This window comes from Pleurodeles waltl, chromosome 1_2 (assembly GCF_031143425.1).
Source record: "Pleurodeles waltl isolate 20211129_DDA chromosome 1_2, aPleWal1.hap1.20221129, whole genome shotgun sequence".
In the NCBI taxonomy this organism is placed as follows: domain Eukaryota; kingdom Metazoa; phylum Chordata; class Amphibia; order Caudata; family Salamandridae; genus Pleurodeles; species Pleurodeles waltl.
This window is the reverse complement of record NC_090437.1, coordinates 627,762,793-627,781,739: the sequence shown is the minus strand read 5'-3', so window position 1 is coordinate 627,781,739 and position 18,947 is coordinate 627,762,793. Positions and strand designations below refer to the sequence as shown.

General features: G+C 44.8%; 1 protein-coding gene across 20 annotated transcripts in view; it reads left to right on the top strand.

Moving 5' to 3' along the window:
• BLTP1 (bridge-like lipid transfer protein family member 1) overlaps positions 1–18,947 on the top strand; it is a 1,779,540-nt gene that overhangs the window by 1,200,958 nt on the left and 559,635 nt on the right. For all 20 annotated transcript variants that reach the window (XM_069242474.1, XM_069242454.1, XM_069242518.1 and 17 more), the window contains one exon: positions 6,545–6,668. In XM_069242474.1, coding sequence (XP_069098575.1) covers positions 6,545–6,668 — 124 coding nt within the window. The remainder of the gene's footprint in view (positions 1–6,544; positions 6,669–18,947) is intronic.

Here is an 18,947-nt window from a genome sequence, read left to right as displayed (position 1 = left end):
GTCTCCACTGAAGTTTCAAAGACCAAGTTTCCAGCCTATAATATTTCCTATAGTTTGGCAGGGAGCAACAGTATGTATTTAAGTCCTAGTGTTCTCGCATTGATTTTTGCTCTACTTGTTTGTAAGTTTTCCTTTGCCCCTGGGCCAGTTTTGTGTTGTCCAGAAACACCAATATTCTCCATGCATCAAAGACTGTCCCTCCCTTAACTCTCATTTCTGTAAGGATTAGGGCTCTGTATTGATAGTTCAGGAAACAGGCTATTACTGGTCACATGAACGAGGAATGCCTCCCTATCAGTGCCCTATTCATCTTTTCAATAATAAAACATGAGGAAAATGTGTCTGCACCTATCATTGATAACAGCCATATTTTTAAGTCCACTGTGTCTTTCCCTTCTGCTCCTTCTGTAAATCTGATAAAACAGAGATTATTCAGTCGAAGCAGTATGCTGCATCTTTATCTTGTCTTGTCATGTCTCTGTAATTTGCTACTAGGCAGAACACAGTTCTGATTAATTCTTTAACTTTAACTTAAATTTCAAAGGTTCGCATTACTGCGGCAGTCGTTTTCTCAACCACATTTCTGAGGTCCTGCCTAAATAACATAACGTCCAAGCCTACCTCTCTGTCCTGTGTTTAAGATCGGCCTTTGAGCTTTGTATTAGCTGGATATTCTATCCATTGACGATGATTGAGGGTCTAGCCTCCCATCTCCTTCCCTTCCTCCATTCTCACCAATATATCTGGAGAGGGTTGCAGCATCTTGGTTTATTTGTTCATTTTACCTTGTTTCTCTTTATGCTGAACTTTATCTTTGGTCATGAGAATGTACTTTGGTTTATAGACACCGCTATTCACTTCTCTGGAGCCCCTAAGGTTGCTTTAAGTAAAGTTCATTTTGTTCAGGGCCACTCTTGCCTTATCCTACTGCACAACTCTCCAGCTGGGGTCCTATCTTGTTACTTTATTCTATTTGTCTGTTTCTCACCTTTAGATGGTTGGTACCTTGTTACTGAGGTGTCTGTTTGTACAGGAGAGGCTGTGTGTGTCAGAAGTACCTCTGGCCACCCAAATCTGAGCTCCCTCAAGGTAAACAGGAGAATCCACGTTATTAGCTCATTAAGTATCCCAACCGTTAGCACCACTTTCCTGCTGAAGGCTGCACAAGCAGATGGGTTTATGAGCCTTGTACTGATCGTGTCCCCTCAGGTGGAAATTGTCTTTTTCTGTGGAGTCTTTTGGCCTCGTATCCAGGATGGAGAGAGACTGAGATGCATATTTCGGTGTCTCGCTAGTTATAACACCAGGTGCTTTCCCCCCTCTGCCAGCAAGATGATGCAGGTAATAGCTACGCCGACCCACCTCTGTCTCCACCACCTTGAGGCGGATCCTCAGCAGCTGCCCATCATTATATTTTACAGTGTAGCCCAGTCTGTGTTGACAGTAACTTATGCGGCAGCTGTCTCCTTTCTGCTCGCCGCCATCGAACTCCAGGGAGCTCGCAGCGAATTGGGCGCAACTCTGTCCTTGGTTTACCTGTCAGACCATGGGTCACAGGTAGACTCGGACACCGTGAGCCACCCATCCTGCTCTCCTTTCTGCATCATTGGGAGCTTGGACATGTGGGAGTTAGGCAGCCGGATTCAGGGCTGTCTGTATTACGCTCACTTGCAGGCTCAGATCTGTTTCTTTTTCACTGCTTTGGTGTCTTTCTGCAGTAAGTGGGTAGCCCCAGTGTCTTCTTGTGTTGATGCTTGTGTAGGCTAAGGATAAATTGAGGATTCACATGTGGGCTGAGCACATCCGATGGTAATCACGTCCGCTTGGCCATGTTGTTAGCTGCGTCCCTGCTCTTGTTTTTATTCTTGTGTGGATTTTTTTTCTAATTTTTTGTTAGATGTATATTACACAGGGCAGGACACTGGTTAAAGAAAAAGCAAAGTTTTTTACATTAGGTTTGAAAGGTAACTGTAAGACAGCCTTAAAAAAAGAAAATTAACCCTATATTGCTGTGCTTAAAGGAGGCTTGTATCTCACCAACATCTTTCTCTATGACTGTTTCATTGCACTGTAAACACTACAAACCTTAAAAAAACATTTTGAGAGAATACGGGCAATCAAGGCAACGGGTGAAAATAATGCATTTAACCAAGAGAGACAGCAACCATGTATGCTGGTCCTTGGCATGTCAGTTTGTTTACATTCCTTGCCAAGTATACAAGGATTGATTGAAAGTGTTGATATAAAAAGACCTAAATATCCGGCTTATTTCCCATACCATCACAGCTTCTCTTACCACCGATGAGACTTCTGGTCTCTCTCTGACACTTCCACCACATTGAATCTTGTATAGCTTTTGCAATTCTGTTTTTTTTTTATAACTGCACAGTTGGACCTGCTTTTATGGGTTTCTGTCATTTGTGTTGCAAAATGGGTTTAACAATGTGGAGCACTCTGATGTGCCTCCCATTCTCTTCAAACTTCCAAATGCCAGGACCAAACAAGACCAACCCTGGTAGTCTACGATGAAAGTAATCTAAAGAGTGACTTTTGTTAGCATTCTTCCTTTTTTTTTTAAATCCTGCATCCATAGACGGAACCTAATTTCTTCTGAAGCATTTCCTCTTATCCTTTAGCTTACGTATGCAGCATTACCTTGTAATTTCCTTTGATCCAAAGAATCTAAAAAAACTCTTTAATGCTTTCCTGTTTTAGTGTGACATTTCCAAACTAGAAATGCTATTTTGTTGTCATTCCAGTGCCTGACATCCATGATATCTATTTATTTGATTCATTGTATTTTCCTTTAATGTATACTATGGCAATTAATTCAGATAAACACCCTTAGTGCATGTGCCACTAGTAATGCTAGGTCACTCTTCAAAAGATGACATCTGGAATAAGGCAAGATTCAACAGACAAGCTTGCTGACTTCTCTGAAGACTGACCCTGCACATGTTAAGCAGGAAAGCTTGCATAAGAAAACAATCCCTGGCCTCCATCTTAAAAAGTGGAATGAAAACAATTTTGTGCTGAAGCCACTGAAGAGACACATTCTGCACTTCTTTCTCAGACATATTTTGGAAATATTTCACAGACTGTAAAGCTTTATAGTCTTTGCTCATAATTATAAATAGATTCAACATGGCACACACACACACGCGCATCCATCGGTACATCCTAATTGAACAGTGCAAGATATTGTAGGAGGTTGGCTCTTTATATACTATTTCAAAGTAAGAAATAGTGTGCACAGAGTCCAAGGGTTCCCCTTATAGGTAAGATAGTGGAAAAGTAGATAATTCTAATGCTCTATTTTGTGGTAATGTGGTCGAGCAGTAGGCTTATCAGAGGGTAGTGTTAAGCATTTGTTGTACACACATAGGCAATAAATGAGGAACACACACTCAAAGACGTACTCCAGGCCAATAGGTTTTATATTGAAAAATATATTTTCTTAGTTTATTTTAAGAACCAAAGGTTCAAGATTGACATTAAACTCTTTAAATGCAAGGTACTTCACTTAGATACTTTAGGAACTTTGAATAAAAGCAATATCATATACAGTATTTGTAAAAATGGCAATAAGTTTCTTTCAAAGTGGACACAGTGCAAAATTCAACAGTTCCTGGGGGAGGTAAGTAAAGGTTAGATTGGGAGGTAAGTAAAACACTTACAAGTCTCAGTTCTGAGGCATAGGCAGCCCACCGTTGGGGGTTCAAGGCAACCCCAAAGTTACTACACCAGCAGCTCAGGGCCAGTCAGGTGCAGAGGTGCCCAAAACACATAGGCGCCTATGGAGAACAGGGGTGCTACGGTTTCAGTCTGCCAGCAGGTAAGTACCTGCGTCCTCGGGGGGGCAGACCAGGGGGGTTTTGTAGAGCACTGGGGGGAACACAAGTAGGCACACAAAACACACCCTCAGCCACACAGGGGTGGCCGGGTGCAGTGTGCAAAGCAGGCGTCGGGTTTCAGGTAGGAAACAATGGAGGGACCCGGGGGTCACTCTGGCGGTGCAGGCAGGCACGGGGGGGGGCTTCTCAGGACAGCCACCACCTGTGCTAGGCAGAGGGTCGCCTGGGGGTCACTCTTGCGGTGAAGTTCGGTTCCTTCAGGTCCTGGGGGCTGCGGGTGCAGTGTTGGTTCCAGGCGTCGGGTCCCTTGTTACAGGGAGTCGCGGTCAGGAGGAGCCTTTGGATTCTCTCTGCAGGCGTCGCTGTGGGGACTCAGGGGGGTTGTCTCTGGTTACTCACGGGCTTGCAGTCGCCGGGGAGTCCTCCCTGAGGTGTTGGTTCTCTGAATCTCGAGCCGGGGGCGTAGGGTGCAGAGTGAGAAGTCTCACGCTTCCGGCGGGAAACATTCAGTCTTTGGAAGTTGCTTCTTTGTTGCAAAGAAGTAGCTGGTTTTGAACAGGGCCGCTGTTCACAGGAGTTTCTTGGTCCTTTAGTCCAGGGCAGTCCTCTGAGGCTTCAGAGGTCACTGGTCCCTGTCGGATGCGTCGCTGGTTGCAGGTTTTCGAAGTTGGAGACAGGCCGGTAGGGCTGGGGCCAAAGCAGTTGTCGTCTTCCTCCTTCTCTGCAGGCTTGTAGGTCAGCAGTCCTTGTTTCTTCAGGTTGCAGGAATCTGATTTCCTGGGTTCAGGGTCACCCCTAAATACTCAAGTTAGGGGTGTGTTTAGGTCTGGGGGGCAGTAGCCAATGGCTACTGTCCTGGAGAGTGACTACACCCTCTTTGTGCCTCCTCCTTGTGGGGAGGGGGGCACATCCCTAATCCTATTGGGGGAATCCTCCAAAATCAAGATGGAGGATTTCTAAAGGCAGGGGTCACCTCAGCTCAGGACACCTTAGGGGCTGTCTTGACTGGTGGTTGACTCCTCCTTGTTTTTCTCATTCTCTCCCCTGGACTTGCTGCCAAAAGTGGGGGCCGTGTCCAGGGGGCGGGCATCTCCACTAGCTGGAGTGCCCTGGGGCATTGTAACACAACGCTTGAGCCTTTGAGGCTCACTGCTAGGTGTTCAGTTCCTGCAGGGGGGAGGTGTTAAGCATCTCCACCCAGTGCAGGCTTTGCTTCTGGCCTCAAGGAGCACAAAGGCTCTCACCCCAGGGGGTCAGAAACTCGTCTCTCAGCAACAGGCTGGCACAGACGAGTCAGTCCTGCACTGGAGGATTGGGTAAAATACAGGGGGCATCTCTAAGATGCCCTCTGTGTGCATTGTTTTTTAATAAATCCAACACTAGCATCAGTGTGGGTCTATTATTCTGAAAAGTTTGATACCAAACTTCCCAGTATTCAGTCTAGCCATTATGGAGCTGTGGAGTTCATTTTTTGACAAACTCCCAGACCATATACTTAATATGGCCACACTGTACTTACAATGTCTAAGAATACTTAGACACTGTAGGGGCATATTGCTCATGCAGCTATGCTCTCACCTGTGGTATAGTGCACCCTGCCTTAGGACTGTAAGGCCTGCTAGAGGGGTGACTTACCTATGCCAAAGGCAGTATTTTGTGTGCATGGCATCCTGAGGGGGATGCCATGTCGACTTTACCTTTTTCTCCCCACCAACACACACAATCTGCAATGGCAGTGTGCATGTGTTAGGTGAGGGGTCCCTAAGGGTGGCACAACCCATGCTGCAGCCCTTAGAGACCTTCCCTGGTCACAGGGCCCTTGGTACCACTGGTACCTTTTACAAGGAACTTATCTGTATGCCAGGGGTGTGCCAATTGTGGAAACAACGGTACATTTTTTAGTGAAAGAACACTGGTGCTGGGGCCTGGTTAGCAGGGTCCCAACACACTTCTCAGTCAAGTCAGCATCCATATCAGGCAACAAGTGGAGGGTAACTGCAACAGGGAGCCATTTTCCTACAGATATGCTTAGTAGTTTACTTCTCTGATTCAGCATACAACTAAGCTGAGCAATGGTAAGTAGCAGCTACACTGTTTGAGTGTCTACACATTACAGTAGTTATCTTGATCTCAATAAGTTATCAAAGGCTTTACTGTGACAGTTAATTTGGCAATTCAGAAAGTTGATGGGACGGTGGCTGGTAGGAAGAAAAGTGTATTGTTCATCAACATTGCATGTTATATGCAGTGATACCTAATGTCAAGTGATTTACAGTAATTGTTCTGGTGCCTAATCAGGAATTACCACCCTTCCTGCGCTATTATTGTCTCTAATATAGAAGTGCTATTTTGCATGTGTCACAGTGAACTTGTGAACATGTACTCATATTTGCAATAGAGAGGGGTTATACACACAGAGTTTGAGAGAAACGTAAATTATTTTTATTTTTTATTTAAATATATAGCTTTTGCACAAAAGTGAGCTGACTGCTACATATGGCCACAATAAAGCAAAGAATGGCTAAGAAGAATAGTAGTGACATTGGCAATAAACCTTTAGCCACTGTTAATAAACTAATAACTACAACTAAAGGCTAGACACAGCTTTCAGATGTATCAGCAGTAGAAAAGATATGTTTAAAGTGTTTTAAAAAAACTGTGTTGATAGTTCTCCCCTTTCTTCTATTTAGAAAACTGGGTGCCAGTGAAGGAACTATAAACCAAGAAATACAACGCTACCAACAGCTGGAATCAGTGGCAGTAAATGACATTCGCAGAGATGTTCGTAAAAAGTTAAGGCGTTCAAGCATGAGAGTAAGTGGACTTTATTTTACTGTATTGACATTATAAAAATATCCTAAAATTATTGAGCATCTTGTATGTCAGCTAGATATTTTATCAGTGGGTAATTGCATCATCTGAAGACATTTTTGTGTTTACCTAATATTAGCAGAGATAATCAATCATTGCAGGACTCATTTAGCTTTTCCTTCTTGTAACATAACATTTTTATGATTCTAATGTATAGGCTTATGTGACACCAGGAGAATGAGTAACCTGCTGCATATGAGCAGAGGATGGTCTGGTTGCTCCGTTGTGATGGAACAGTTTTCTAGGAATTATGTACAAAGTAGTTATTCTTACTGTAGGGAAGGCAAATTGTAAAATACCAAGTGGACAGTAAAAACATACAATTTAAATGCAGTAGATGTTGCTAGGGACAAGAATGAATAGTGTATGCTTTTCCAGTTTCCCTTTATGATGTTTGCTGAGTATGTACGCCTGGCACTTTGCAAGGGCACTTTATTAAGGTAAAGGTAACAGCATCGCTGCGTACAGACAATGGAGAGGGAAGAGTAGTGTGTATTGCAGCTACACTAGCTCCTGAGAAGTGGCCAGCCATAAAAGACTAAGGGACTGATATATCATAGGGAAGGTCACAAATAGTAGGTGTAAACTGCACACCAGCTCTTAGTAGCTTGTCAAGCATTTAGTGATGCAACAAATGTACTAATCAGTCGTATCTTAAAATGTGGATTTGCAGAAGGTTGCTAAACCTCTTCTTAAAGAATATTAATTAGGCAGGACATGAGTTGTGACGCTCTAAAAAAACTGAAATGCCAGATTATAAGCCTGCAAGAGATAGCAAACACTCTGTTCCTGCATTTGCATTCTTGCCGGGAGCATATTTAGATTTTTGTGCATCCCCTGTTTGTTAAAGACACAGATGCTGCTTTAAACAAAGTAGTTTTTCTGTCAAGAATGATGTTGTTTGACGCATGCAGTGGTCCCCTGGTTCACTGTCTTCTCATCCCAATGTGAACAGTAGCAGTTCCCAAAGGGGAAGCTGTCCCATAGCAACAGTTCCCCATTGCAAATCAAATACGCCAAGTTGGTGTCAGTATCCAGTCATTGGTCTGCGACCCCAATTGCATTTGCAAAGCATTGATACACACCACTGGAACTCCCAAATAGGAGGGAAACACTCTTTTCACGCCTTCCCCTTAAGCAATTGATAATGGGTCACAAAACCCCTTTTATGAGTCTGAAAGACTTGCACGACTCATAAAAGGAGTTTTGTAAATAACAAAACACAATTTTGTAGTTGCGAGGAAGCCTGTTTCTGATGGATACTTCTACCAGCAGATTCCTTACAACTTGAATCCTCCCAGGCACCAGATTGGATCTGGAAACTATACCAACTCTTCTGAGTCTGTCACATACCCTGTGCACCTCATGCTTTTAGCACCAGGCAGTGTTGGCATTCTTTTGAACTGTTCTCCTCTAGCTTCCTCTGGTCTACCTATGAGCCCCAGGGAACCTGTGAGGCCTTTGGCTGTCTTCTTGTAAGCAGCAACTGCCCAGCCCCTTTCTAATCTATTCCGGTGCTTTTGGGCTCCTCTTCAGTGTCATTCACACACTTTCCTTGTCTGAGGCCTTGTTTGCTTTGGATCGGTTCCATGACCTGACGAATTTGCTAAAGATGGCCTGTCTGTGTTTCTTTAGCAAGAGTCACAACGGATCTTGGAAGAGGTGGCATACAGACCCCTGCCTTGAAATGAATACCATGGTAGATTAGATTAATTTTTGGAATCCGCTTTAGATCAGATTGAGATGCATTCTATGGTCTATCACAATGACGCTAACAGTTTTGAGATGAGTCGACTCCTCCCTTCCATGAGCACAGAGGCAGCTGACTCCTTCGCCCTTCAACATGCTTGCGGCATAGACAAAGTCAACTGGTGTAGACTCGCACTGTCTTTTGGGACCTCCCATGAAGGAAGTTGCTTCTTTTACTGCAGTTCTGCGTGAGGCTAGAGAAGTCCTTGAGCTACTCCTGCCTGTGAAAGAAGCCAATTCAGATCTTTCCACAGATAATCTCTAGCTTATTTCCTCCAAAGAACTCTTGTTGCAGTTTAACAATACCCTTATGGGCCCCATTTTAGTGGTTTAAGGCAAGCTGGTTGGTACACCAAGTTTCAATCAGCAGGTTATGTGCAGGCATCACACTGCTCCTGGAGAACTGAAAGTATTGATAACTCACTTGTTCCCTAAAAGCCTTGTGGTGCAAGCACCCTCATCTTTCAGACAAAATCCTGGTTCTTTTTCTAACTCTCTGCCAGATAGGAAGTCCAAAATCACAGAAGCTATGGGAAAGAAGGGCTTGTATTCAATGAGCCTTGCTCTTAGCTCATCCAATGTGAATTGCCTTTTGACCCAGTATTCCTATGACTTCTGGTAGATGGCTGAAATGTTTCATTCATAGCATGTGTGGCTGTAGATATGCATACCCTGCATACTCCTGTCATCTAGTGTTGGGCTCAGACATTTACAACCAAGGACGTCTTTTGAGTCACAATATCCTGTGACTCCTCTTTGAAGTAATGCACATGGTCGTCAGGTTCATCTTCAGATTGTTTTTTTTTCGCCATCGGACTAGGACAAGGTCATCAAAGCTTGCATATTGACGTCCTAGATTGAGGCCTTACAGACCCAGGGAAGCTAATGCTGTTGTCGAGAAATCACCCTGCAACGTGGACAAGACATCGCCTGGAGCAGAGAATGTTCCTGGAGGGGTAGTGGATAGGAACTCATATCTAAAATTGTGCAGTGTGTCAACAGTTTAAATCCTAAAGACTTTAAAATACCTTCAGACACAACAACTTGCCCACAGTAAGGAGACCACTGCTGAACAGGAGGTATCAGTGTGAGAAGAAATCACTGGGAGAATCTGGTGCGTCCGGGTGCTGAGGTGTATTATGGCGTCAGGTGTCCTATTTACTTCTGTGGGAAATGGTTGGGAAGTTGATGCAAGTTGAGACTGGAAGATCAGCGGAATCCACAGAGGGGCTCAACTCTTGAGGTCCTCGGGCGTGTGGGGACACAGTTGGTCCATTTCTCCTCAGGTTGTAGGGGACGCGGGTGCAGTGGTGTCTTCTGGCGTTGGGTCTGGTGCTGGAGTTCCTCGCGGATGCAGGAGGGCTGCATAAACAGTTTTCAGGCATGGGTGGGGGGGGGGTCCATTCCGACCAACCCAACAAGTGGGCTCAGGTCTTAGAGGCTGGGAGTCGTAGGGACAATCTTGGTCCTCTTCCCCTCGGTCCAGGGCAGATGAGTGCAGAGGTGTCCGGAGGCATCAAGTCTCTGTCAACCGGTCACTCACGGTTGCAGGGGAGGGCCTGCAGAAACAGGCTGCAGACACAGTCATGAAGTCCACAGTGGTTGCACTCAAGGTGGGCTTCATCTCTGGAGGGCCTAGGGACCACGCTGACACTGTTGGTCCACTTCAGCACGAGATAGGAGGCTCAGGTGCGGTGGTCATAAAAATGTTACTAGACCTGCAGGTCTAGTGACTGAAATAATCTACTCAACCTAATTGCAATCCTCTTGACCCATAAACTGTTTTCAAATTATGTTATCCTGGGGAAATATTTTAATTCACTGAGATGCCATTTTCTTCTTTATCACATATGAAAGCACCTTCAAATACTAACTTCAGCATGTCTGCTGTACAAAAACACTTTTGTCTGATTTAATAGACTAAACATTTGCTCCATATATAATACAAATTTAGCCATATATATGATACACATAACTGCTGACTTGCCTCTTAATTCATTAACCGCATTGTCATCAGGGCGCGGGCAGGAATGTTTCTCGAATCATGTTTAAAATCTATCACTTTTCATAAACACATACCTGAAGCATTAAGTGGTAGTACACTTATTTACAATCAGCAGATTTTCCATTGAAATGGCCACAACATATCCCACTGACATGTGGTTTTACTGCTAAAACAATATAGTGTATAATGTTTGGAAATGAGTTTCTGCATTTTTTTGTCATTTGCACATCACCAAGTAAGGTGTTCTGATTTGTTTTGCTCCGATTTAAACCTTTGCATCACACTTCTGAATTACAAAAAAAGTTCCTTTGTAATTCCTGATATATTTTTAAATACTTGTACTATTCCTTTACAAGTTGTTTAAATGTTTTGTGTTAGGAAGAAAACCTGACATCTTAAGCCTTTTGTTTTTCAATTATTGTCAGCCAGCTCACTTGACAAAAACCTCTAACTGTAATAAGAGAAAAAAATGTAACAGTATTTAAGATAAGCAATAATTAATAAAAAGACAAATTGACATTTGACTTCTGTCCTTGAACAGACAGCAAATGTGTCAAGATAAAAACAAGATTTAAGAGTGTCTCTATTGCTCATTCACTCCCTGGTGAACAGAACACCTGTTTCTTCCAGCTTAAATTACCTTGCCAGAAAGTATGAGGGAAAAAAAAGCTCCACCTGATAAAATCTGACTCACCATAGCGAGAGGGCAAGTAGATTTTTCGAGGCCTGGTGATGTCCGGCTTCAGGTTTTTGATGGTCCACTTCCTCACAGTTCTTTCTTGGGTGCCTGTGGATGCAGCTGCTCTGCTCCAAGGGAGGAGTTTGTGGCAATTGCGAAGCACTGGCAGCTCTCCTAATTTCTTGGTGGCTGCAGCGGCAGGACAGGTCAGTTGCTCCTTGAGGGTCGGGTGCAACTGGTAGGCTTGCAGGGTTGGCGCCAAGTCAGTCGTGCTCCTCGGTTCTTGGGTTCAGCAGGCTTTTGGTCCACTCCTTTTGTGTCTAGCGCAGATCTGATGATCGGGTATCAGGCGGTCCCCTAAATGTTCAATTTAGGGGGCAGTAAGGGGATGAAGAGTAGTAACCAATAAGCTACTTACTCCTGGGGTCACTACGCCACCTAGATGACCACTTCATGTGGGGAGTGGGCATCATCCCGTCCAGAGTTCCTAAATTCCACCACACGCCAGATGGCAGAATTCCCTAAGTTGTGTCCACTTCGGGCTGGTCACCCTAGGGGTGTTCCAGTCTGGAAATGTAACACGCCTCCTGTATAGCTGATTTTCCCACCTGCCCAGGTGCCAGGAGGACCCTGGGGTAGGGGGTTTGACATCTTTCTCTGAGGAAGGTCAAATCTGCATACGAGAGGTGGTGGGCTTCTTTGAAGCTCCCTGCCTTGGAATGCAGATCACCCTGTGGGGAGGGGTGTTCTACACCCCAGCCTGGAGAGGCTTTGTTTCTGACCTCCAGAGAGCGAAGGCTCCCACCCTGGGGGGGGTCATATTCTCGTTTGTTGGTGGGAGACTGGCCAGAACTGGTCAGTGAGCTCACCAGCAGTTGGTAGGTTTTCAGGTAGCACCTCTAAGGTGCCCTCTGGATGCATTATTAATAAATCTATCACTGGAATCAGTGAGGGTTTATTAATATGAGTTGTTTGATGCCAAACACCCCTATCTATAGAGAAGCCATCATGCAGCTGGGGAACTCGTATTGACCTGTGTCCAGCACATGTATTTAAAATGGCGTTCCTGCACATTTACTATGTCTCAGACTCGACAAAAACATAGTAGGGGCATATTTGCTAATACATATATGTCCTTGCTGGTAATATAATGCAACCTGCCTTAGGGCTGAAAGGTCTGCTATAGGGGTGACTTAAATTTTTTACAAGCAGTGTTTAAATTGCATGGTGCATAAGTGTGTGCTATTTTGTGTTTTCAATTTTAGGGAGCACCTTGTCACACAGTCTTCAATGGCAGTCTGCATGAGGTTGGTGTTGGGTCCCTTAGAGTGGCAGAAGTTGTGCGTCAGCTCTTAGGGGCACTCTTCAGTACCCATGCCATATGTACCAGGGGCACCATTTACTAGGGACTTACAGGTGGTAAGGGGAAACATTATCAGGTCACAGTACTGCCTTTTGGAGTCACAACAGCTGCAAGGGTAGTCACAAAATGTACGGCAGTGGTAGCAGCTCACTTAAGGAGACCGGGATCCATGTCTTTCCCTATTTGGATGATTGGCTGATAACAATTCCAGACAGATCCGAATATGTACAGGATAAACACACCACAACCTCCTTGCTCCATAAGTTAGAATTCACAATAAATGCCTCAGAGTCCTATCTGAAACCACTCCTGATTCAACCCCATTTGGAGGTGATTCTCAACTCAATCACAGCTAAAGCTTCACAGCCAAAGCATACCCAAAACCTCAGTATTCTCAATCTCCAGAACCAGCTGGCTCTTTTTCAGCCACATCATTGCCTGCCAGTCAGTGGTAATACGTCTACTAGGCATGATTGCTTTAGGCATAGCCATTGTACCTTATGCCATACTGCACATGCACCCGTGAAGGAGTGCCTGGCGTCCCAATGGTCGCAAGTGGAGGGCAATCTGGAGGCTCTAGTGTTGATTCAGTGCTCAGTTCACCTTTCCCTGCTTCGCTTGAACAGCAGCAGTTTGCTTAAGGAAAGTGTTTTGCATGGACCCTCTCCCACAAGTGACCATTACCACAGATGCAGCACTCAGAGTTTGGGGGCACATATTTTTGAAATGATAGTCCAAGCACATAGACTTCTCAACAAATGACTCAACACATTAGTTTTCAGGAGCTCCTAACAATTCAGATGTTGTTCAAGGCATTCCTTTCTTATATTCACTGCAAAATAGTTCTCATAAAGCTGGTCAATGACTGCAATCTACTACATACAGAAACTGAGAGACACTCATTCCCTTCAATTACCGCAGGTAGGCCAACTGACATGGAAATGGGCAATACACCATCACATTCAACTCCTGGTAGAATATCTCCCAGGACTAGATAATGAGTTTGCGGACTGCCGAAACAGGACGCAGCAACAAGCCCACAAGTGGAAATTCCACCCATAAGTCCTTCAACAGTTCTTCTAAATGTGGGGGGACACCAAACATAAAAACTTAGATCTCTTTGCTACAGCAGTAAATGCAAAATGCAGACACTTCGCTTTCACTATGGATGAATGTCAGGGATATTTACTTATGCTTCTCCACCTCTCCCACTACTTCCATATGTGGTGAGGAAGCTCAGGTCAACCTCTCTGACATTAATTCTAGTAGCTCCCACATGGGCCCCACAACAGACAGGATTTTTTCATGCAAAATCAAGGGGCAAACAGGAATCAAGATCCCAAACCGCTTAATCAAGCATTCGGGCTCCTGGAGTCCTAAAGTTTGGATATCCAAACCTATCATCAGAATGTATGGACATCCTTAAGGAGGCAAGGCATCCTGCCACTGGAATCTGCTATGCAGCTAAGTGGAAATTATTTGTTTGTTACTCTACTACACATCAAATTGACCCCATCAATCCCACCGTACAAAATGTAGCATGTTACTTACTTCATCTTCAACAATCAGGCCTAGCCTAAACATCTATACACCTCAATCTTGCAGCCATTGCTGTATATGTACAAAACAGGGAACATGTTTGTTGTTCAGAATCTGTTATCAAAGCGTGGAACGTTTAAAGAGTATCATACCTTCAAGAACTCCACTTGCTCCAAATTGGAATATTAAAGTACTATCGACTAAGCTAATGGGTCCCACCCCCCCTTTGAGGCCTTACACTTAGGTGCACTTCAGTACTGTGAGAAAGGGGGATATATTGTATGGTGTGGTTGTGTAATCTCACTGTTTAATACACTTACCAACCCATTTAGGACCCTTAGGGTTCATCTGTCAAAATCTAAGCTGAACCCTGGGTAGCTTTGACACTGAGTAGCAAGTCTTACACAGGGGCACAAGTATAAAAGATTTTAACAGCACCAAAACAATGGAAGAAGAAATCAAAACAACACTCAAGAAATCCAACACCAATTTATAAAAATAGACTGCATTTTTATAATATTGTAGACACTAGTATGAAAAGTATTCACTGGAGGGTTACTGAAGTATGTATTTTACAAAGAATAATAAATGAAAGCTTGTTTGCTTAATCACAAACAAGCATTGGCCAGTTCAATGAATTGGACACTTAGGAACATTTTTCAGGAAAATCTTAGGTAAATGTCAATGTGGTCAGTTATAAATACTTGGGGCGGCCAAATCTGGCAAGAAGTCAGTCTGAGGTACCAGCAAGGTCCTTAGAAACAGTTACCTCCACAGAAAGAGCAGTCCTCCAGCAGGTCCAGGCACTTTATCCACATTGCAGTGGATTCTGAAGATTCCTCTAATGATGCTGTGGATGTGATGCAGTCGACAGGAGTCTTCATGCAGGGATTCCTCGATCCACAAAGATGATGGGGGTTCCTGGTTGTAGGGTTGACGTCCCACAAGGTCCATTCTGGTCTGGCTGAATTCCATTCGTCATTGAACTACCAGTTGCCTGATGTTGCCAATCCTTCCTGGGTCGATAACACCTTTGAGGGTCCCAGCAACTCTCCAACAGCACCCCTGGGCTCACCGAGCTCTGTTCCAACTCTGTAGGTCGGGTCTTGGTCTTTGGTGCTGCACGGCAGAGGTGGTAGTGACTAGATGGCTTTGGGCTACCAGCTTGCCCCAGGGGGCTTCAGCTGTTGTGTCCCTGTGCTGTGAACAGGAGGCCACTGAGCTGGATCTTGGAGTTCTTTTGGCTTGACTGACTCTGGAGGCTGGTTCCCCTTTTGCAGGACATGACAGGAACAGTGCCACTCTTCCCTAGCCACCAGGTGCAGTCTTCAATGGTGCAGCCTCTCTTTGCCCATCCCTTGTGCAGCACAGCAGTCCTACGTTGGTCCGTCTACCAAGTCGGTGGAAATCTGAGGTCTGGTTGCCCCTCTTATGCTTGAAAAACGTCCTCAGGGCAGGATGCAGTTAGTAGCTATTGGGCTACGAGGTTTCCTCCCACCTGGTAACCACTACATGTGGAGTGTGGCATCCACTACCTCTGTGTACTATTCTGCTCACTCCAAAGATGGCGAGACCCCTGCTCGATCTGTGTTCAGACCAGTCTAGCCCACCTCTGGGGTGTGGCACCTCAGGGCTGCACTCCCCTGGGGGAAGCGTTTTGGCACCTTGTTTCCCCTCTCTGTTCACCCATGCCAGCCTGTCTGCCTAAACAATGGGCCAGCGGGCCTCTCTAGTGTGATTGATTTGCTTTCAAATGCGGCTTCTCCTTTGAAGCCTGCGTTTTGGGGCTGACATCCAAGAGACTTTCTGAAGGTGGGATGTAACACCTACATAGCCTGCAATCCCGTATTGTTCTCCTTCCTGAGAGTCGTTGGCTCTTCTGTCCAGCAGGGCAGAAAGCTGTCTCTTGAAACAGGCTCGATGTGTTCGGGAATACACAGGCAACAAAGTAGTAGCTTTCTAAAAGCTGCACACTGCAACAAGTTACATTAACTTCGACTTGAGATACAAGTCTGTCTTAATATAACAAGTTGTTTGATACCTTGGAGTGCCCATTTTGATCACACTGCTCAGGAGATATCACAGCTGAGGGGTCCGCATGTATACCTGTACTTCCCAATCAGACAACTAAGTCTTTTTACTGTAAAAATTGTGTTTTCGCGTGTTTACTGTCAGGACATGTAAATTACATGTCCTTCCCATGTCATATGTTGCACCTTGCCTTAGGACTCTATAGGCCTTCAAGAGGAGGGACTTACACAGGTGTACAGGAGAAGTAGTGGCTTCCTATTTCTTTTAATGGCAAAGTGGGGTTAGCAATGCACGCATGGTCTGCCAGTCTGCAGAGGCAGACTGGGGGACTCTTTTTACTTGAGGAATGTCCAGGGTGGCACAACCAGTGCTGCATGCCCTGGGTACCAGGGTACCATATCCTAGGGACGTATAAGTACGGTCGCCATGTCCAATTGGGTACAACTAAATCGACATACACTTTAGGGTCAGGGCACTTAACTTGGGGTTGACCATACAAAAAAGGGCTTTCCTTTAAAAGTACCATTCATGAAAAGTAGCTTTCCTGGGAGCAATTACTTCACTGAGGAGAGTATGTGTTCACTCTACAGGAGCCATTCTTTCAACTCGTTCAGGACAGAGTTTTTCTAAGACCCAATCCAAAGTTTTTAACTAAAGTTCTGTCATCTTTACATTTCAGTCAGAGAATTGAGTTACCAGTTTTTTTTTTTTTCCAACTCACAATTAGTAGCGGAAAGAGCACTGTGCACTTTGAATGTGAAGAGAACACTAGTGTACTACATTGATAGAACTTAATAATTTAGGATAACACTCCAATTATTGATAGCTTTTTCCAACCTAAGACTAGGACACCCTATATCTAACGCAGGGATTGCTGCATGGATACTCAGATGTATTCAAGCCTGTTATTCCAAAGCCAGGAGGACTTTGCCAGCATTCCACAAGAAAAAAAGGCTCCTCTAGGTAACATTTCTAAAGCTCATATTTGCAAAGCAGCTACTTCGTCCCCACCACGCACATTTACTAAATACTACTGTGTGAATGTGCTTGCACAACAGCAAGCACATTTAGGGCAAGCTGTACTAAAACATTATTTTTAACATCTGCATCACCCAGTAACTAGCCCCTGCATAGTGAGAACTGCTTTACAGTCTATGCAGAGCTTATGTATTTACACCCACACATACTATGAATGGATTTTGTTGCATCTATTTGTTGCATGTAGTGCTGTAGATTCACATGCTCCCACTCCCCTCAATGGAAGTCATTGATTGTTCAAGATAGTACTCGAAAAACTTTGTTAAATTCATGTGCATTACTATAGATTCTTTCAAGCAGCTCCACTACAGCTGCACCTGATGTGAGAAAACTAATCTAAAGATAGAGGTGATGACCATGCGCACTTCCTCGAGAGGAGTTGTCAAAGGATCTTATTGACTCAAAAACCTTTTTCCAACAAAGTTTATTAGATTTTACAAAACATTGTGCAAGCTTACAACGAAGTGCCCCCCTATCACCAATGCAATAGTAGGGCATCCATAGACGGCCAGCATAGCACAGGCCAGCATCAGTGAGCAATGCTACTACTTTACATACAGAATTAAACATTGCTGGGGGCTGAACAACCAGCCCTCTGCCCCCGCAGCCCCATCTGCACCCCCCCCCCCCCCCACTGTTGTGGAGTGTTAATAGAATCAGTGTGTCTTCTAAACCTGTGTGGTTGAGCAGCGCAGCTGTCATGTGACTGTCGGTTTTCCCCTTGTGGGCTCTCAGTTATGTCCTGTATGTCTTACAACTCAATCTTAATCCTCTGGGAGGTTCTTCAGTGCCAGGACTAGTGATTCCCAAGCCTGCGCGCCATCTAACATGCCTATTCCCTTATGTGCCTCTCTTTGCAGCAGGGTCCCTTCACATTCTGCCCACTTCTCCAGCTCCTTTATCTAGGATTGAAAGGAGGGGCCTGTGAGGTGTTTCCATTTTCTTGTGATTTCCCTCTTAGCTAATAATAGGCCCAGGTCTTGAAATCTACTAGTGATTTTGTTATTGACTGTGTGTGGATACCAGTGCAGTAAGCAGTGGGCAGGTTTGAGTGGAATAGGTTTTTCGATAATATCGGCAAGTTGCTGTATGACCTTTGCCCAATATTGATTAAGAACAGGACATGACCACATCATGCGCATGAAGGATGCCCCCACCTCCCTACAGTGGTAGCAAGTCGCTCCTTGTGTGTGGAAGTATCTATTAATTCTTTCTGGGTGCAGATATGCTCAGTGGAGGATATTGAAGTTAATGAGCTGAAATCTCGCATTTCTGGAGGTTCTGGGCATCCTGTCCAATATTCCCTCCCAGGCTGCTTCTGAAATGGTGGTCCCCAAATCCGTCTCATTTGCTGCTTGTAAGTGTTGGTACAGACAAGTGAGCGCCTTCACCGTAATGGCTGCCTGTAAGTCGTAAGAACAGCACGCTTGAGTTCATGGTTTAGCATCTCCCAATCCCCAGTGCCTACATATGATTGTCATTGCTGCCCTGTGCTTCAGGAATTGCCCTCCCGGAAGATTAAATTCCACACTGAACGTCTCGAAGGGAGTTAGTATCCCATCCCGGAACAGGTCACCCAATTTAGTTACCCCAACTGTAGTCCATGTCCCTAGGCCATGCCAATTCCGCCCGCTTCAGTAATGGCAAGACCGAAAGTGGGAGTTCTGGGGAACATGGCCATTGAATACCAGATTTTTTCATGACTGCTCTCCAACATTTGTGCATGGTCGTAAAGGACTGTAGGCTCAGTCCAGCAGGAGTCTCAACTCTCAGGACCAAACCAAGCAGTGCCCTGTATGTGGGAACAAACCCGTCTAT